Consider the following 21,637-nt stretch of genomic DNA (forward strand, 5'->3'; position numbering starts at 1 on the left):
GATCAAGTAAAAAGGTCATTAAATCAAGAAGAAGAAGAAACAAAAGTGGTTGATTTGACGGATAATTAATATTTTCATGTTATCGGTTTAGTTATCATGTAAATTTCATATTTAACGACAATATTCAAGTAATATTTATCCCGCGCCCTAACTCGATATCCCTACAGAAACAATATACGCTAGGCTACATTAGTTACTATACAAGTTCGCATACCAAAGCTATTATCAGCACGCTTGATTTTACGTTTGATTTTGTCTAGTAGAGAAATGATCGATATCAACGGGCGCAAAGCACTACATATGCTCTGAACCTACGCTTTATGACTGGCACGGATCACTTACGGTGCTCGTGTAGACTTTCCGTAGTAACGCAATAACTAGAATACTATCTACATCTTCGGTATCTGGCGTAAAACGTGCATGGAAGTGTGTAGTGACTGCTCGAATTCGAATCGGCCATATTTACTGGACAATCTCTGATGTCTGTTCGAGAACGTTTGCTCTCCTTAGCCACACCGATGACAAACCACACCACCGATGGTTTCTAATAAATAAATTAACCCTAATTGCACTCATCAGTGCTGCAAATTCGCCACGGGTGGTATGGAACTTTAGGCCAAATTCTAGCCACTACAGCGACATCTTTGATCGACGTTCTAGCGTTGTTAGGTTGATGGAGCACAACTCACAACGATTGGCCTTGCGCAGTGGCCTGGATTGAATCCAATTTGCCAATTACGCTGCGACGGAAGAAAACGAGGGGACAGGGATCATTCGGTAGTTAAACAATTAATTTGTCATTCTACTTTATACGGGGGAGGTGATGTCTTAAGTTAACGGCTTTGCCTTTTTTTTTTATAAATTTAACTTAAAAGGCAAACAGAAACAAAACCATTGTACGTTAGAGTGTCGTTGGAGCTACAATTGCTAACCTATGCATGCCGTGAAAATACGGAACGTGAGTGAATCGAATTAAAGCTATTATACTAAACTACATAATATTATCTGAATATTCTAAAATAGTGCATCAGCCGGGGGAAAGCAGGTTTGAAGCTTGTTTGGGATGTTACAGTTGAACGTTCCCAAGCGTAGATTATCGTAACCGTAATGGAGCATCTGATCGGAACGCCCACCAGGAAGACGTCCAGCTGCTGATGGAGCTGATGATCGTGGGAACTAGCAGTAGTACCGCACTGTGCAATTGACTCCAATGATTGCTTGAAGACGATGTGTACATTGTCGGACATTTGTTTGACTTGTAGTAATCTTCACAGTACATCTGGAAGCAGAAATGGTTCCTGTTAGTTTCAAACAACCACGATAGGACCTACAATCTTGCAGAAAACGCACCTTAATTAATGTCGACGACATTTTGTCCAAGAATCCACGGGTGAATCTTGCCGTTTCGTGACCGCACGTATTTTTGGCGGCCGCTTCCGAACAGTCAAGGTACTCCATGAACGAACAGCACACCGTCCGCACGTCATCTTCATCGGTGCGGCTTGCCGTCCGATGGTTGCGATGGCGCCGTTCGTGCTGATGTCCGCTTAACTCGGCGTCCGTCTGTTGCTGACCGTGATGGCCGTGCTGATGCTGTTGGTGTTGGTGTTCATCGGGCTGGGACTGTTGCGATATAGCCATCACGGTAAGGTGATACCGCCGTCCGCACACTTCGTAGTCTGGTCGTACCAACTGTAGGCAGGGTGCGTGAGAAAGGAACTCGCGCTGGTAGTCACCCTCGCGGCAGAGGTCTCGCACGAATTGGTGTGTGCCATTGTACAGCTTGTTGAAGCGGTTTCTCTGTTCCAGGGTCATACAACGACGCGTGTAGCTACGTATGCAGTGCAGCCCATTATTTAGGTCACTGAAATGATCGAAAACATGAGAAAACAGCCCATTATGAGATGATGTTTAGAGTAGGAAGTAATAGATCTATAATAAATCCTTTTTTAAGTACAGATTCGTGTCATTGTTTTGAAGAGTTCGTGAAAATGGCGCTTTTCTACTTGGGCCTTGATTTTGAAACTTGACTAAACCGCAGCTGCGTGTGGCCTTGCGGTGTTTGAATTTGAGGTAAATTAATCGTTAAATGTTACATTGCGAGTCTGCCAATACTGGCACGTGACCAGCACAACGTTTTGCCAATGAAGTAAAACAACCTCCAAAAATTTAACAAGTTTGCATGAATAAAAATCAAATAAATTTGTAATGTCCAGTACACCCCAAAGCCTAATAAAAGCAAACAAGAAAAAATACATTCAAAATCATTCTTCTTCTGCAACTAATCTCGCTGAGATTACCAAAAGGACTTTATATAACTTCCTCGTGCTAACACCTTCCAACTTAAAAAAACAAACGCTGGACGCTCGCTCAACAATCTGCAATGACACTTCGTGTTAATTGCTCTTCGTGTTACATCCACTATAAGTCTCTCGTCCAGCCCCAAAAGGGAATGATTTATCTCCAGAACAATGGGCAAGCTTTGGACCAGCGTAAAGTGGGCCAGAACGACCGAACGAAAGCACACGGCCAAGTAACTACAATTTATTAGCGGAACGTAAACTTACGGGCATATTTTATCCAGATCCTCCTTTTTCGTCGCTATGGACAGATCCGTCGACGATTGTATCACCTGGAATGGGCGGGCACATTTGGCCAGCTCCTCCTGGCCACAGTTATCGGCCCGTATTCGCCCAAGGTTCACTGCCGTCGGATAAATCCCATCGTAGCCCAGCGGTGCCGGTGGTTGGTTGCGTGTGGTCATTTAACGGCGGTGGAAGAACCCACAAGTCCAGCGACAGTTCGGTGGAAAGTCCATGAAAAGATGTAGAGAGAGAAAAAAAAACGAGAGAAAAGAAAAATTAGAAATTGAAAGAAGTGGAACGAACCAATTAAAATGCACGTCAAAAAATAACGCTCGAAGTGTAAATTCATCGAAAGAATTTTCTCTACGTTCCCGTTCCCCGGACCAAGCGGCCGGACAACTTGCGTCGCATTTGCGAGCTGCGGTCCAGGGAGGGAAAGTTTTTCAAATTAAAAATTCATTTAGAACGGGGTGATTTTTTTTTAAACTTCCACCACCTCCACAGAATAGTGTCGGATCGAAGTGGAAGTGCCTGCGAGTTTAAGCATGACTGTTCGGGCAGAGGAAAAAAAACATGGCAACAAACTATGCTTCTTTGGCTACGGTTGACCATGGTTTGATATGAAATATCAGCCTGTTTTTTTTGCATCCTTCCATTTCACATCACATCTTGGGCGCAACTTTGGCTTCGATAATGTGAAGTTTTTAACCGAACGCATAATAAACGGATGGACGTTGGACACGAACGCGAAGAAATAAATGTTAGTCGCAAAGTTTCTACCCCTCCCTGGTTTGGAGGGCGTACATTCTCAGAAGCTTTCATTCGCGATTTTTGGATTGGATGAGATGGGGAAAAAAAAAAAACGGGAAAGCTTGGATAAGTTCTTGCAAATTATGGCACCTCGGGTTATAGCGAACATGACGCGCATTTTTTGCTATTCAAAAGACACCTCCATCTGAACCTATTGACATCTGTGAGTTGTTGCAGTTCGGCTGTTACACACAGAGTTTTATCTACAGCCATTCAAAGACATAGCGAGGTAGAGAAACTCAAAAAGTATCGAACTCTATCATTAACGTTCATTTGATCACATCCGGGGGCGAGATTTCCGATTGCATAAATCGGAAAGTAAACTCATTATTTGCGGATGTAAAACATGGAGTAAACCTGAAGAATAAATATCGTAGTCGACTGCAAAAGAATTATAAAATGAGTTTGTTATTAAAATGTCTACTAAACTGTAAACTGTAAAAGGACAAAAATTTCTTTCAAAAATTCTGTAAAAGGACAAAGACTAAGACACGAGATCTATCCTTGAGTTGAACCTATTACAAGCAAACAAAGATTGTACACAACGTTCAAATTAAAAAATGAAAGAAGGAATCACCGACTATGATATCCTTGGTCGTGATATTTTTCTTAAGTACTGTTCCAATCCAATTTTACCCTCGCTTTGTAACATCGCTACAATCGAAAACCGTTCTCCAAACTGTAACGATCATTATCATCTGTTTATCTCCATTGCCGCACGTTAATTTAAACCAGCCGCAATCATCGCTTTTCAATTAAATCTCCATTTTCCACAAATTCCACACCAACACCAGCCCAAAATCCGTTTAAGTGCAAGCGGTCAACCTCAACACCTCAAGAATCGGTTCGTGCAACGCTCATCCTACCCCGGCGAGCTTCGTCACCCCACCGTTTCACACCGTAATAATGGCGCAACAAATGCAAATGATTCTCACCAGCTCACTCGAAACACCGGCGGGAAGCTCGGAACAGAATCCCGAGGTGGATCGTTTGACAGATAATGTGGTGCATTATAATTTGCGCTGGGGGTTTTTTTTTTAGGTAAGCGGCGGCAAGGAAGCGCCAACTGAATGCTTCGTTTGCACGTGCAAAAGATGCTATCCGTGGGATGGTGGGTTTTCCTTTTTCTTTTGCGCCAGATCTTTTCTTCGCTTTGCGCTCGTTTGCGTTATCCTCGGCGGACCCACTGTCGCTGCTCGGTGATGAGTGGTGAAAATTCCGTTTCGGTTTTGTGGCTTGGTTAGGCAGATTGCACATCGTTTGGTCGATTTACTCGCGCTTTCTGTCCGTGTTTCGAAGACCGGAGTAAATTATTTTTCTACCCTTGTTGAGTTCCAAAAGAAATAGAAGCAACAACAACGACACCAAAAAAAAAGGCTACCTTCGCCTTCCGCATCTTTGGACATGGTCCATTGCAGTTACTTTCGCAAAGGATCAAGATCCCGACAGCTACAACCCCGAACGTCCGGCTTAAGCATGCTGCTATCATTTATTTAAATTTTCGCAACAATGCCCCGGCAACGTATGCAATCCGCTTTCCACCGATAGATCCTTCACCCGTGCCCGAACACTCTGGTCCAAGCTGCAGCTTGTTTTACCCCCCAAAACCTCTTCTCTAGCACGTGAACCTCAATGCCTCTGCTCGTGCCACTGCGTCGATCTTTCGGCTTTCCACGTGTGTATGTGTGTGTGTGCGTGTTTTTACAGAGAGAAATGGAAAACGGCCCGTTTTGCAGCGATGAACTGCAACCATTATTAATGAATATTCAGCACGAAACACAGCGGATGCACCCCACGGGAAGTTGTTGGCGAAATATCGAGCCGTGGCAACGGTCCGTACCTGTCCAGGGACTACAGCCGAAAAACGGGACGCCACACAGTCACAAACGCAGCTACAGCAGGCGAAGGCAGCCACATACATCTCGGAGAGCCTGTGCATGCGACGAATTGCAACGAGCCGGGGTTGAAATGTGCCCTCAATATGGCATATCCCTTGCCGGGCAGTAGTTTGCCGACCTGTTAAGCGTGTTCCGAGCACCAGTGATCTGCTGCAATTATGTGAGTCCCAGTGCTTACCGTTTCACTCACCCCTCGTCCACAAGCTTTTGCCCCTATTCGCGAGGTCGTTTGACTTGTGCAGTGGAGTAAAATTAAAATCATGCGGAAATTTAATATGCAATATGAACAGCAGATAAACACACACACACATACACACGCGCGGGATCACGAAAGCTCCAAACAATGGCACAAAATGGTGGAACTTTGTAGCACTTTACCACCTTTACCGGTGGTACCTGTTTCGCCGGGCCGGACATCCATTTCGAAAGCAAATGTTTGTCTCGTGCTCGTCACAACACCTCATAACGTTAGCCATCAGCATTTTGTTGATTGTTGAAAAAAGCATTTCCCGTTGGAGAGTTCTTCGAACAGAGACTCAGTTACCTACCGGACGTGAATCACTGTGCTTGCTTCTGTACCGATTTCAATTACCGAGCGCAAGAGATGCTCCTAGGTAGATTATTGTATCAATGGTTGTGGTGAGATTTTAATTACTGAAGTCATGTTATCGTAGAATGTAGGATTTTGGGTGATTATTTGAAAAACAACAGTTGATGAAATTCATACGTTTTTGGCGCTTTTTAACGACGTGCGAACGTTACTCTCGGACGGCTCGTAAATTTTGCTTTTCGGAAATATAACAATATGAACACGAATGAATATGATTAAGTATTTTTCTAGGAGAACGTCATTTGAAGGTAAAACTTGCTGTAGGCAATAAAAATCATTTGTATTCTGGATGTTCGATTATTGGTGTTAATAATATTAACATCCAGCTTTTATGGAGCGTTGAGAATTCCATTGAAACGAATTCAACTGACAGCTGCAGGCTATTTGTTTCAAGATTCTGGGTCATGTATGTAAATAATAATTTAAATTCAAAAATCATAAATAATAATTTTTAAAATGCGCCTACATATATGCATGTAAAGGCAATACAGTTAGCAACAAATTTTGACCTGTTCGTGACAAAAATTTATTCTTTTTTGACTCATTCCACTCTATGATGAATCATTTGTATCTGTCCTCTGTAACACAATCAAGAACATCCCATTAAGGTGCTAATATTAGTACCGTAAAATCACTCGAAAATAATGCGCGTTAAAAATCCAATCCATCATAATGTTGACATCAAACACATTCGAGGTACAAGTTTACGTTTCGAGGAAGATCGGTGTAGTGTTTCCAAACAAAACACAATCTAATCATACCAGTACACCATTTCACTGAGCAAACAGCTTCTCTGCAATTTAATATAATGTCACAGAAACCACTAACCGCCAAAAAAGAAAACTAATGAGAAAAAAAATGACATAAATGTTCCAATTAGACAAGGTCATTAGTACGGCATATCACATCAGCTTAGTTTGCAACATTATCGCTAGCACGGACAGCACGGGTCCGGTCACTAACAAAACCGAACAGTAAACACATCGCGCTCGACACACGACCCATTGAATCAACGTGCATTGAATATTGGCTTTCAGTTCATTTGTTTTCGCATAAAATATAACCAACCCAGCTTTAGCTACCCTTGCCTACATTACTTCACGCCTCGGTAAGCGTTGAAACCCGAAGGGAGTAGAAATATTCACGCCGGACAGATAGAGTTTTGCATATTCAATGCCATCACGCTAATGCACGAATGATGAGCGCATGTTGCGTTCCCGACCCTGTGAGACCTGTGAGAAGGAGTCGTAGCAATTGAATCGCAAATCACGTCACCATCGTCAAGGGACAATTACAACAAACTAGTGAAGCGTGCTTGCCTTGTACCACCTTTTCCTTTGCCTTTGCCGAGAAACTCCTGCCCATGCTCCCGCCGCCTTCCATGCAGTTGTGGGAAAGCTTTAATATGTTGCTTGAACCCACATTCTCACTACGCTCGTACCACAATCGAACTCAACTGACCACAAAGTTCATCCTTTGCATCGTTGCACAAACACAAACATCAACCCGCACGCCAGTGTTCCCCCTTCCCGTCCCCACCCCTGGTTGTTTACCGGTATAGCAGCAAAGGACAAACATTTGCACACTGTCCTGCTTCGGTATCGAACGTTATCGGGAAAATCATGAAGTCTCGCTCCGGTGCTCCATCACCGGTTTCTCCGTTTTCGCAATGCCACGAACGATTCTTTTACAATGGAAAGCAGTAAAATTTAAATCAATTGAACCATCCACCGCAAACAAATCGCTCACCGAGTCCGGGACGGGACGTCTAAATCGTCGCCAACCTTCCTTTGTCCACGCAGATACGCGGACGGACGTAGGATGAGCTGTGGTAAAAGTCACTGTTCCGCTTTTACCCATTCCCTTTTTTTTCTCCTTGCTCCATGCAAAAGCTTCGCAGCACACTGTACAGCGAACTGGGGCGCCATGCGGAGGATACATGCGCCTAGTTGTATGCAGCCGTACACTACACTACTTCGGTTCCACCTAATGCGATGCTGCTTGTGCGGTGAAACGTACACCGAGCATGCGGTTACAATCGAACAGCAAAACAAACAAACGGTTGGATGTTAAATAAATTTAAATGCAAGAATCTTCTGGTCACCTTCCGGGTTTTGAAAACTGCTTTCTGCTTGTTGTTTGTATATCGCTGGCAGCATCCACCCGGTTGATTCCCGGATAATGGCGGGACACAAACCAGCCGCCCCGCAGGCAAAGCTTTCCAGCGATGAACTGACACAACTTTGGTGATGTGATTAAGCGCAAGCACAACCGTAGGGTCAGGGTTTTGCCAGGTGATGCGTCCCTGCTTGCCAACGATTCAAGACGCATCAACAAACGGTACCTGTGGCACTGCAAGTTGAATACCAGCCGTAGGTTTAGCGAAAACTTTTGCAGCAAAATCTGCACTGCACTGAGGAAATTGTTTGTCTTTGCGTGCCGTCGTGTTAAAAGTTCGTGGGGGAAGCTGTAATGTGACCGCATACCGGGTGCGGTATTCGTGACGCTTGTCCTTGAAAATAAAAGTTTGCTTTTTGGGATGGAATGGGTCGTGTAATTGAGGTCAGGCTTTATCGCGCTACAGGAGTTTTAGCTGGTTATAATACCTTTAACCACATTAAGCACCTTCTTCTTTAATCCTTTACAATTGGTGCGATTTAATCTATACAGTGTAAGCAAAGGCTAAAGAAAACCGTATGGCCAAACCACAAAAGGGGCCACAATCTAATTAGGCAACAAACTCCGGCTACAATATTTATTATACGATACGAGAGAGAAGTCGTTTCACACCTTCCAATAGATCTTTTTGCTAGCAAATGCTGTGAGTGTGTGCCCTCTAAAAAGGGACAACCTTACTGGAGAATCCTATTAGAATTTTAAAAATTTCTTTCTCTGGCAATTGCTGCTACTGCTCCTGCCAAGGATCAGAGATACAGCGCGACTTAATCCTTTGCTGTGGGAAATGGCCTCACGCTACTCATATGGAAGAAAAAATCTAACTTAGGCGCGGTGAGAGAGTGGCACCGGCACGCTAAAAGAATGTGCAAGCTTGCCACCAGCAGCGAGCGTAGCGTTTTAACGGCAAAAAAGCTGCTACAGGATCGTTTTAATACCGACATCTCATTTTTTCCCACTTCCTTCCGCTTTTCACTCTAACCGGTACGTTGCCTTTTTGTTTCGTGGTTCTAACTAACCGTTTTAGTGCTTTTTTATTCCCATTTTGCTTTCTTGCATAAAACATGTCCGGCTCATGACAAAAAAATCATTCCTCGGTAGTACAACGCAACAACCGGTACAGCAAAAAAAAAAAACCACAAACTAGAAAACTTTTGCCCGTCCGTCGCCCTTGCCATCGTTTGACGCTACCTGAGGATGGCTTTTCCGAACAGGATGGATCAGTTTTCACATTCTACTCTTGGCCGGATCTTCAGATCGGTGCAAAATTGGCGCTAACTCCCGCCACAACAACGCTCGGACAGCAACCCATCAACAGCTCGCATGCCTCGGATGCTACCGAAGGCACAGGGTTGCATGTTAATCGTTTTCGCCCTGGCGTAAACCATTTCCGGTTTGGTCATTACGGGGGGTTTTTTTTTTCTCTCGTCATTTTTCTGTTTAGTTTCAAAACCTGAAGATAAACCTGTACCGAGGAGCCAGCACAGACAAGCCTATTACTTTTTGAAACTTTACGAAGTTGCGATGGACACACACAAAAAAAAGAGGGGGGGGGGGGGGAAGTATTGTTGCACATTCACTTTAAGTGTCGAGTCACGTCGATTAGCTATTCATCACCATTTTTCGTGTTACAAAGGGGAAAAATGGATGGAAGAATTTAAAACGAGGTTTCATAAATGAAATTTAACATTTAACCTCTAATAAGCGTAGGCAATTCGTTGTACTGTTTTTCAAACCATATAACGCATTCTGTATGAGATTTGGAAGCCCAGATTTATGCTTAAAAGCTACCAAATGAACTCACAAAACAAAACGAAAACTTTTCCACCTGTACTTGTCCAGCCTTGTGGGTGAATCTCGGCACCAACCGTCTACCGGAAGAGGCAAACAGCGCCGGAAACACATGTGGCTCTCAGCGCTGGCAAACGGATGTACATGTCGGACAGCGTCAAACCCCTTTCGCCTGGCCGTTCTACTACTAAACGGCTTTTGCTGTCCTTGCTTTCTTGCGTCTTTCGCCCGGCGCGGATTATCCTTTTCCCGTGGTGGATCTACAGCACTACGGACACCATTCATTCCTAGGCACATGATGATAGTGCTGCCAGTTGAGTCGAACTCCCTCTTTCCTCGCTCTGTTTGCTGCAGGTGCAGGATGTAAACTTAATGCATAAATTATTAATTTGCCACATCATGCGAAACAAAGGGGTGTTAGCGTGAAGAGGGGAGGTTTTTTGGATTTGTCCAACCGTCAAGGTGTCGTCGAGGAGGAGCAAATTGCAGCGAATGGTCGCTTTTGGGGTTTATGTCACGCTAGACGGTTGCGTTTGAAAACGTCCGTTGCTCTCTTGTTTTCCTTTTTCGATTATCCTTCCTGTTTTTTTTTTTTTTTCTATCGTCGTAAGCGGTTTGTGTTCCTACTTGCGAGGTAGATAATCGACCACGGCTGGTGCTGAAGATAATTTTTCGTGTTTTGTTTGCACCAGTATTTGTTTAAAAAAATATTCCCGCTAATTTTTAATCCTTTGCCAGCAGCATTGAGTTGGGTGGTTTGTTTTTCTCTTTACAAAAGTGTACTGGAAGGAAAATCGTTTCTTTGCGGTAAATTAATCCTCTTAGGATGCATCACGGTTATGGAACTAATGCATAAAAGTAGTAAGTGGCCTGTGTTCTGCTTTATACTTCATAGCTTTATAATCTTTGATATGCATTAATTTAAACAGAGGAGCTATTGTTTAAACAATTTCACACCAACCAAAACCACGCTAGCAATGTGGCCGTCGGATGGAGACGCCTAGTGTTTCACAAAGCGCTTACCATATTTTCCCTCACGCCAGCTTGCAGACCAGCAACACCAACACCGATCATTGAATGTCCACTTCAAACGTGCATTAAACTGTACAGAAAGCAGATTCTTCCCCACTCCAAGCACCAGTGGATATCGTTTCCACTCCGAAGCAACATTCCATTCCAACACGCGAACATTTCAAGCATGCGATTAATTTGTAGTAATTTCAATCTAATTGTCATTAGCCACACCATGGCTATTGGCACATCTGCAAGCAGGAGATTTGCCACTGTAGAGTTTGTACCATATTGAAGCGCAGGAAAGCCGGGAAACAGCACCTTTTATCAACGGCATGGCGCAAACATGGGGGACGGGCCTGTTTTCCCACTTGTTGACATCTGTTGTAGAGCGAAGGGCTTTTCAATTTTCACCGGTGAGGTTGATGGTGTGAACGTGAACGCCACCACACCATCGAAACGGGTTGTGTATGCATTAATTATCTCTGCGATACGAATCATTCCCTAATCTATTTCCGATTTGAGCATGTGAAGAGCAAGGAAACTTACTTGAGAATTTAAAGTATGCCGTGCTATCCTAAGCAGAAGCGTCCCGAGTCCAAGTGTATAGTATAAATTATGCCCATTACACATAATGTGGGTTATTAAATGGACAACAGATTCCATCGAGTAGCTGTCGAATGAAATAGAAAGCTTAGGTGGCATGTAAAAAGGGTTTCACTTCCGTTCTGGCGCTCGTATTGTAATTGAATAGACCAACTTAAACATTTTACCCCGACAGTTCAAACACTTCAGCATGCAAGGTGCACGGTGCAGTGGCATCCGAGCGAACTTAATATATAAAACCGACCAACTGTACGTTCGCCGTTGGAGCACCAGAAATAATTGCTTCGTATTTTTCATTGTGTAAAAACCCATCACGGAAAGAAAATTACGCTTTTATGCGTGCTCGTTTGTGATTTAAAGCATGGCGAACAGCCGAAATGCGAGACTTTTCATTACAATTCGTTCATATTGAAATGTTCCAGAGAAACATGCGTCTTAAAGCAGGAAGAAATGGAAATAATTTATGAACGGAGTCTATTTTGCTGTAAAAAAATGGCATATAATAGCAGAAGCAGGCACTAGTATTTTATGTTGATGGCGTATAAAAAAACTTTTTTAGTAAAGTTAAATTAAAAAGTATACAGCAATTAGGCCATGCCGTCCTTAAATTAAAAAAAATACTGAAAATACATAATGGTTTTTGTTCAAGAGTTTAAAAAAACGACAATTGATGTTACAATGTTGCAAATTCAAAAGTCTGTCATGCAAATTAACAGCTAGGCCACATGTAATGATTCTTTACCTTCAAATTCTATTAATACTAGCATCACACGTGCATTTCTGGCAGCTTCTATGCACTGTCTACTCAATATCGAAGGGAATGAGATAAAAATAACATAAATTGTTTACAGGATTAGTGATAGAATAGTACTACTGCCGAAAACATCTTAACACACATTTTTTCCTCATTGATTTATAAAAATCTCTACTTTTTTCGCTTCATTTTAAATTAAACTAAATAGAAATTAATTGCTATTGAGTTCTTCGCTGAAACAAACAGTTCAATTAGCACAGATTCCGTCCCAGAGTAGTCGCACGCTCACGTGTTGCATGTTGCATGCTGATGTACAAACATCCAGCAGAACACAACACGCTGTGACGTAAAGTGGGTCGTAAATGGATGTGACAAATTTGTACTTTGTCCTACTGCGCGGCGTAGACAGCCGTTGTTTACCGATGAGTTGAGCGTAGTTCGCATTTTTTTTTTTTGTAGCATATTATACAACCCTAACCTACGCCATCGTACTGAAGTTCTAACTTGCCAATATACTGTCCTGTCCGATGTCAAAGCCCATGTCATCGCAAATCATGCATCTTGGGGCGGAAAATTTTCACTGTAACCAGTTTTATGGCAAAATTGGATTCAGTTTAAAAATAGCTTCTTCTTGGTTTCACTCACTGGTGGTATGGGCGTTGACTAGCGAACGGTCCACAGGGAAGGTGGTTTGCTGGCGAGTGTGCTCTAATTATATCAAGTCCGTCTCTAATGCGCTGGCGAAAAGGACCACGGGAAGAAAACATTTTAGCATCATCCGATAGGAATACCAGCTTTGCCTTGTTTTTATTGCGGTATGATGATAAGCCAACAATACTCGCACCGATTCATTAGGCGGGTTTAATCGAAGGATTAACGCTAATATCTGTTAATAACCAGAAACGATTAGAGGTGCAAAAAAGGTATTAGTGACGGTCGTCTGAAACTGACCAAACCGGTTTAACCAGTCGATCAAAGGGTCAGATAGACATGACATAAGAGGACGATAAGACATTGAAAATGACCAGACGTTTTGTAGATAAGAGTGATGTACAACCATGACCCAGATTACCACAATAACTGCAAGCTAAGAAATTAAGAAAAATTAATTTAAAATTGTCTTCAAATTTTTATGGATATATGATACGAGACTTTATTGTTTATTTGAATTATCGTATTAAGGATACTTGTCATATTGGCACTCCAATTTTGCAATACGAAGGGGAAATTAAAATAAATACGTACAAAACAATCAGTATTGACCAAGCGTGGATTCATCAGCTACATTATCATGTTTTTTTTGGGTTCTAATTTATAAATTTTTAAGCAAATATAAAGTTAAGTTAGGAACTCTTTCAACTGGTGTTGTGTTAGGGTGTAACACACCGATGCAACATTACAGTGATACTTGTAAGCGCAAGCGGTTTGATCATGTTGTCACAGCGTAACGCGTTAGCTCACGGTGTGATCAGTTCATCCCAGTATAACGAAGGAACTCACGGTGTGGTTCATCGCATATTCAAAAAGTGTAACGATCAACCGCTCAGATCAAGCGCATGTTGCAAGTGACGATCTTCCAACGCTCAGCGAACCTCAGCCAAACACAAATTAGCGCGACGATGCCATCTAAACACGGCATTGCGCTTGATCGCTTGATCCGCTCCGTTCCTTTTTGCACAGTTTTCCACTATATTCACTTTGCACTGCATTGTGCATGATGCGCACGCGGCCACCAAAGGCTAAACAAAAAAAAAAACATGTTAACGTAACGAAGTTGGAGAGAGCATCGTAGCGTGGTGGTTCACGAATATCGTACGATGCCTCTCGACCAATCAGCGGCTGGGGGCTCGCCAGCGATTACACGAACACATATCCAATGTGTTCGTGTAATCATTGGACACACGGTCCAATGAATTCCACGTGCAAGGTTAGGTGAATACACCTGACGCATCGTTGATCGCCAAGCCTGTCTAACCGCAAACCGGATAAAACTGACAGCGGATGGGGGGAAAAAAAAGGTAAGTGAAAATATCATTGACGTAACGTCTTCTTCCCATGTATATGCATGGTTTTCCCCGCGTACTTTAAAGGGTGTGCGTATTTACGCTATTTTTTGATGAATTTTGTTTTGAGTACCTTCGTTCGCGGTCACTTCGATGATTGCCGTACTCAGCAAAGCCACGTTCATTGACGTAAATACCCTCGTTGTCGGCAATAGTTGCTGGAGTGGCAACAGGAGAAACCCAACAGATAGGCGTACGGAGCAGCTGTATCGTGCAGCTGTCGACTCGTCACTCAGCCCTAGGGTCTTAAGACCAAGCCCACCAAAACGGGTCGGGAATGCGCGACAACTCGAAGCGATTGCAATTTTGACAATCACAGCAATATTTTCGGGTCAATGCCGAACCATTGACCTGGTTCACGGATTCGTTCAAACAGGGCGACAGTTCTAGAAACCGTATGACGTGCTACGTAGTATCTTCGTAAACTTTGAGGTACGATACAAATGGCGAGAATATGGGCAGAGTAAATTAATTCAATAAAAGCCAATTGGAATGATTGACACCGTAGGCTTTTTTTTTGCGGTCAATGCTCGGTGGTGTCCGTAGGCGATCTTTTCCGGGTGGAGTGTTTTTTAAAAGGTTGTAAAATGGCTTGTACTTTTACTTGATAAAACCTTCTTTACGTTATTGAAACGAACTACGACTGAGAATATTTTCTACAGTTACGGATCAACGCCAACCCAAGAATGCAGTAAATTGTATTTATTTAACAACACTTAGAAGCAACTTTTGTAGGCATCCATTGACGTCAATAATAAGCTTTTTCTTGCTAATTTAAACAGCAAAATAGGCACTCTTGAAGCTTTTGTTTGGCATCGTTTCGACGATCAAGAAGTAATGATCAATTGAGAAATTCCAAAAAAAAAATTTGCTAATAACAAAGCGGCAAAAAAAAGGATAATGTGCGAGATCAGCTCTCAATGAACGCAAAAACTGCCTCAAGATCTGCCATTCACGTTGGGGCAGTTTTGCGCAAATCACGCCACACGCTCATCACCCGGGATCGCCGTCAAGTTCTATTTTGCAGTCGCAGCCGAAAATCGTCCGATGGCACCGGTGTTTATGCACGGCGGCTGCTTGTGGTGAAAAGGTTATTTTCAGTCGCAATCACTTCCTAAACCACCCCGCGACTGGGTATCATGTCGTGGTCTTCGGTGCGGGCTGAAGATCGCACGCAGTCGCAGCACGTGAAAAAAAAAAAGACAAACCAAAGCAAAGTAGGAAGTAATTGTGGCACCGACGGAAAGATGATGCGTAACAATGCGCAATGTTTACGGTCAAGATGTTTTGGTATGGTTTATTTACTCGCCTCACCTGCTGACGTTGTAGTTTGATTTTTCCGTGTTAAAGAAGCACATTAGCAGGGATTATGGCACTATGTTTAAGATGAAGTGGTACATTTACAGGTAAAATTGTACTCCACTTTACTTTAAATGTAACGTCAAAATCTTGTTTTGAGGGATTTAACTCCAAATGTCTTTGAAGTGCTAAAATGCTTAAAGTACTAAAATGCTAAAAGTGCTCAAATGAACCGTGTTCTGTAAAGAACAAAGATCCATTTTCCCTTCTAAGTGACAGTTACCAGACTGAGTAACAACATTTGAAACTAATTTTAATTGCTAACAAGCTTTATAATTCTGATCACTGAATTACTATCTGACAGGGACGCAGCTTTCCCTCACTCTGACACGTGATCAAATCAAACAAGCCCTTGTACGAAGTCAAGTCCACTCGCACTGGTGTGCGCACCCTTGCAACAAGTTTTGTACGACGTGGCTCGACGGGACGATCATCGATCATAACAAACCAATCACGCTAACAAAAGCCACGTGTCAAGGAGGTAAAAGAAGTTTCTCATGAGCTTAAATACGCACTATCTGTGCGATCAACAATCTAGAAGGTCGTCGTCAACAATTGGCAGTGAACATCAACGCACTTTGCTTGTCCCATCATTGCGATCTTTGGGCTTTTTGTCGAAAAAAAGTAAAAAAGGTTCTCATTTCCTTACCCGCTATATGATCGGGTCGATGACTTTTATAGTATGAAGAAGAATAGTATGGCCACTCGTGTGGAACTTGTTTCCGTAGCTACCTGACCATGAGAGTGGCCTTTTCACTCAAAACGGAATGTCATCCGACATCACTTATCTTATCTTCTGCCCACAGATACAGGCTACAAATGGACAAAAAAAGGTATTTGGAAAAAGGTAAAAAAGTTCGTCTTCTGCTCAACGCAAACTTTATGCAAAGTAGCGAGAATAGGATGTCCCGTAAGCTTAGGGTGCTTTCAGGGGAATCATCTAATAACTTAAATCAACGAATGATCTAGATTCTGCTCATCATTGTAACCGACCTTGGCCCGTGTGGCTTCGCAAGCCTGGCAGCAAACCAGGCGTCTCAGTTGGAAGCGTATACAACGAACTTGATACACGCAACCCACTCGAGAGCGAACGTGGTAACCGTGAAAGGAGAACGGACCAAAAAAGCGGAACAAGCTAACCTGCACAATGTGAGTGATCATACAACACGCCAACGCTGCACAGAGCTTTGACACACAGCTACGTAGTGTTTGTGCTTGCTGGTTTGCAGCTTTACCTTTTCGCACGGTGTGTAAAAGTATGGACAATATTTGTAGCTTTACAATACAAAATAAAGACCACGTTTATAGTACATGATTTGTTTTATTCAAAGGTTTATATTTCGAGTAAATATTTTGATAAAATAAAAAAATAACGGACGGACTATATGACATTTAATAATAACAAAATATTTTAAAACCCGATCGTTCCTTCGATTGCAACATACATCCACTGTGTCCAGGTTCACAGGTAGCTTTCAAAGTGAGCTAAACATTCGCAAAGCCCCACCTGTTCCCTCTATTCGTATCTCCACAACGCCATAACGAATCGAACGGTACAGAAACACGACAACCAACGGCTGGCAAATACATTCACCGATATCTACACCGGTACACAATGGTCCAGACGCGAACACAATACCGATACCGCACCTAGCGAAAGTTGCGTGCTTTTGTATGAACCGTCTGCGCAAGGGTAGGCAACATAACCTAAAAACATAAGCTGCAAGGAATAAGGGTGGCGAAACCCTCCCCCTTTTACACCAATGTGCAAAGCTGCCGATGCGCGCATTTTTAACCACCGTTGCGGCGGGTCTTTTTTCTCAGTCTTATAGGGTGTTATGCCAAATTCCACCTCATGCCAACTCGTTGAAACCATTTTCTGTTGATTCAGGTGAACACGTCCGTGACGTCATCATATCGTACGATTCGGTGGGACGGTTGCAATTGGCTGTTCGGTATCATTCAACAGCATAGACAGCATTCCTTTCCTTTGCGCCCCTATCAAGTCTTGTTCTTCTTTCACTTTACGTGTTTGAAACTTTTATTGGTCACGAACTTGCATCCATTATCGAAAGGTATCGGACGAGTTCGATTATACAGCCCTGACAATTAAGTTCGGATTATACAGGTACGGTTGTCACCAAAAATGTCTGACGATGACTCGTCGGTCGGTACGGTTTTGCTGAAACGGTGCGCAAACGGCTTAACCTTCCTTCTAGTAAGACACCGAATTCGTTGGCGATTAGCCAGCAAGCGAAATTATAAAAAGATCACCAGTGGCAGTTGGTTTTTTTTTGGCACTATGTGCCAATTTAATGCGCTGAAGGTGAGTATCTGATGACATCTGTGGTAAACCGGTAATCCGGTAAAAGCTTGGAACTGCCTTAAACATTTAAGAATGAATTAATTCCTCAAGTACCCACACCGGTGTATGTGCTAAGCTTCGAATGCAAATAATGGAAGTATTGCTCATTCAGAACCTTTGTAGTGAATGAACCTACGATTTTTATTCGATTGCGGTACGGTAAGACATTTCGCATGCAAACAACTACAAATCCGGCTGGATCGTTAAGGTCGCTATGTAAGCTGTATCCAAATTCGGTTCTAATCACTCATCACAGACGCGGCCCGGTAGTGTAGGCGACAACGGCACCGGTCTTCATACGGCTGGAGCGGAGTTCAAATCCCATCAGGACCTTCCTCCAATAGTGAAGAATATTCAACTTCTTACTTGGTATCGGCGGTCTAGTAAGCCATTCGATGGCCGGCGTTTACCTTAGAGGTTGTTAAACCAAGAAAAAGCACTTATTACACGAAAGTAGTTATTCTAATAGTAAGTAGTAGCAATGGTTAAAGTCGACGTCAAAATGGATTAAAAACGAAGTATTTGAGCCGTAGAAATTGTTTTACTTATTTGATTTTTGAGTTGCTCTCTTAATTTTTCAAAATGTTTTTTTAATAAAATAATAATAAAAATCAAACTTAAGTATTTCGATTCCAATAGATAATAATTGTAACAAGAGTATTGTATAGAACATCAACTTCATAATCAGTCCTAGCTGATACACCGCTGATCATATGACTTTACAGATACAATCATGCTAAAAATATGAGTACAAGTGCTCTTATCAATTCCCGATGGCCTTCTTCCCAAGGGTGCCGTGGGATAGCCCAACAGGTAAGTAATATGAGCATATAGGGTGTCGTTCAAGTATGATTGATGCTGGTTTCCCTAACTCAATTCAATTCCATGGCGTGACTAGATGATTGTGTGTGAATCATGATTGCACAATCGATCGTACGATCCTTTGATTTCGCTGGAGGTGATTATAAATGCGAAAAAAATATGCCTCTTGATCCCTGTGAATGACTATATTGTGCGAATCATTTGCTGTGGGATCTGTTTTGCTTCCAGTTGAGGAAGTTTAACAACAATCGTCGATCGTTGTTTAAAGTTCAATCTTCTTGTTTGATAGCTTAGTTAATATTTATGTCGATGCATAATAATGTAGTTTTAGTGCTAGATTCCAAGTAACCAAAATCACTATTGATAAAACTAACAACTGTTCAAACAAGTTTCTAACACATCCTACACAACACAGCCTTTTTACACAATTCCTTTAACTATTAACCCACTTATCATGAACCTAAAATGTGAGACATCTTTGCAAATCTTTGGCATAACGGATGCCTGATGAAAAAGGTAGAGTTGAGGGTATGCAAACATCAACACATGTCTGGTTTTTAGAGTTCCAATGACTCGACGGCCTTCGAACAGGTTTTCACCGGTTTTTGAGGTTGTGTGACATATTTATCACATCGTATGATGAACTGGCCACAAGATGTTTACCGACGCGAGATGATAATGTGTATTGCGTTGCAGATGACCGGGTACGATAAGATAAATATTCCGTTAAAGTTTGGTAACAGTTTTAATGTGTCTAATATTGGTTTCATGTGATGATACAAAAGTGGATTGATGCTTTGGTAAAATTTTCTATCAGATAATTAGAGAAAGCTTTGAGTATGGATGAGGTTGGGTTTAGAGAATGAATGAGGTTAAATTCATTGACCAAAGGTGATTATTTAGAACACCGTTAAGCTTAGCAAGCTAAAGGTGGCTCGGTGGTGGTGGTGACTTCAGCGCCGGTCTTCAAACTACAGGACCGTGGTTCAAATCCCATCCGGACCGTTCTCCCGACCGTAGTGATTAAGAAGAACCTCATGTGACAAAGGAACTATTATGAACCCTATACAGTAACCACTACGAGACACAAATCACACACACACACACACTAAACGTCAATTTGACAACTTAATTTGAAATAGTCAGAATAATCACCATGGGAATTGTTGCCTGGACCTTTAATCTTTGATAATACATGAAACATTAATATCAAGGAACAATGTTGTTCGTTTGTGCTCGTAATCTCTTAATGTATTATTATTTCACATGAGAAAAATCACATTTTCGTTAAAAATATTATGGAAAAAAAGATTTAGTTTCAAGGCTTTAACTTTAACCCGATTCATTTACCAAAATTTACATTGATGTATCCCTTGATAACCTGATAACCCGAAAACACTGGTTCCATGGGAGACAAGACTGATTATAATTCGGTCGGTTTTAATCCTATCTCAAAAGGAAGCTTTCACTAAAGCCTTGATAAAAGCTGCAATTTTAGTTTTGACACTTACCGGTAATAAATACTGTCACGACTAGACACAGTCTGTTGTAAAATGTACTGAAATCTGTTAACACAGGTAGCATTCTGATATTTGCTTTGACTCTTTTCACGATGTTTTTTTTGCAATATAACACTTTTCGTTACTTCAATCACGTTTTAGTATCACGAGAGCAGCTTTTATATCAGCTATATTTTTATTTCTCAGCTCACTTTCACTCACAAATTCCGCTCACTTACAACACGCTCGTTGAACACCACTTCTAGCAGCGATAGAAACCCATAAACAATTCATGTGATTTTCAATCGATTCACGATAACTACCGGCCTTCGTTGGTCACTAAACGGTTAGCATGTAACTTCGATAGCTTTTCAATTTTATGGCTTCTATTAGTTGTGGGTCTTCACTAGTTCATCGGCACGTACGCGAACATAATTGTCGAGCAGTAATGAAATTTTAATCCATCTCCGACCACAGCTACAGCATAGAACAGTCTTTTGAATTTGTCTAGTTTGGCTATCCAAATTCTGTTTTATTTTCTTCGTTTTTGCGATTTTTTATTCTCAACCCCAATAACCGTTACGATTTGAATTATCTACGCTACTGTGGCGTAGGATGTCTGTGCACGTGGCTTAGTCGCAACTGAAAATGAGTCTAAATAAGAATCTAGCTACTTCGACCGCTCGGCACGACACCAGTGTGGTTACTGAATTATATTTTCGTTTTACACTGACTGTTCGTTGCCTTTGCTTTGGTTTTCCCACGAAATGAACATGATGAAGAGCGTTAAGCATTATCGTGTTCATGTGACTTGGCTGAGGTATGAACTTGTTTCACGAATGACTCTTTCTTTACACAGATTTTTATGAAGGCAAAAGCTTTCAACAGCATTTAGAAAACAAAACATTATTGAAATTTTTCGGAGTTATAGGGGTAGTAGCGTAGTAGCGTAGTAATTATTAAATATGTCTGGCAAGCCATCTTATGACCAGCTAAAATTTAATGTATTAGACCGTATTTGCATTACAAATGAATGAACCTTTATCTGCAATCATACAAACATAACGCTGATGGTATGGACTGGCAATGGGTTTGACACGTCTGGCACTTCTCACATCTATCTGACTGGATGAATCATCGTTTGATGTTGCACGGCGGTAAAAGTGTAGCGCTTCATGATATAACATCGTGGGTGAATTAAGAATCGGAAGCCATCTTTTGTGCGTTTAAAATATTAGTTTCAGATATGTTCAATTTTAATTTACACAATCTAATCTAAATTTTAACTG

The 21,637-nt window shown here is 42.0% G+C and overlaps 1 protein-coding gene across 1 annotated transcript; it reads right to left on the reverse strand.

Moving 5' to 3' along the window:
- Nucleotides 1-1,071: 1,071 nt before the first annotated feature.
- LOC126556236 (uncharacterized) lies at nucleotides 1,072-20,442 on the reverse strand. Its single transcript, XM_050211462.1, has 4 exons — nucleotides 20,361-20,442; nucleotides 2,568-2,703; nucleotides 1,351-1,864; nucleotides 1,072-1,279 (listed from the first exon to the last, which is right to left on the reverse strand). The coding sequence occupies exons 1-4, from the start codon at nucleotides 20,431-20,433 to the stop codon at nucleotides 1,094-1,096; spliced, it is 909 nt and encodes a 302-aa protein (XP_050067419.1). The 5' UTR covers nucleotides 20,434-20,442; the 3' UTR covers nucleotides 1,072-1,093.
- Between the last annotated feature and the right edge of the window lie 1,195 nt (nucleotides 20,443-21,637).

The sequence above is a fragment of the Anopheles maculipalpis genome, chromosome 2RL (genome assembly GCF_943734695.1).
Source record: "Anopheles maculipalpis chromosome 2RL, idAnoMacuDA_375_x, whole genome shotgun sequence".
Classification (NCBI taxonomy): domain Eukaryota; kingdom Metazoa; phylum Arthropoda; class Insecta; order Diptera; family Culicidae; genus Anopheles; species Anopheles maculipalpis.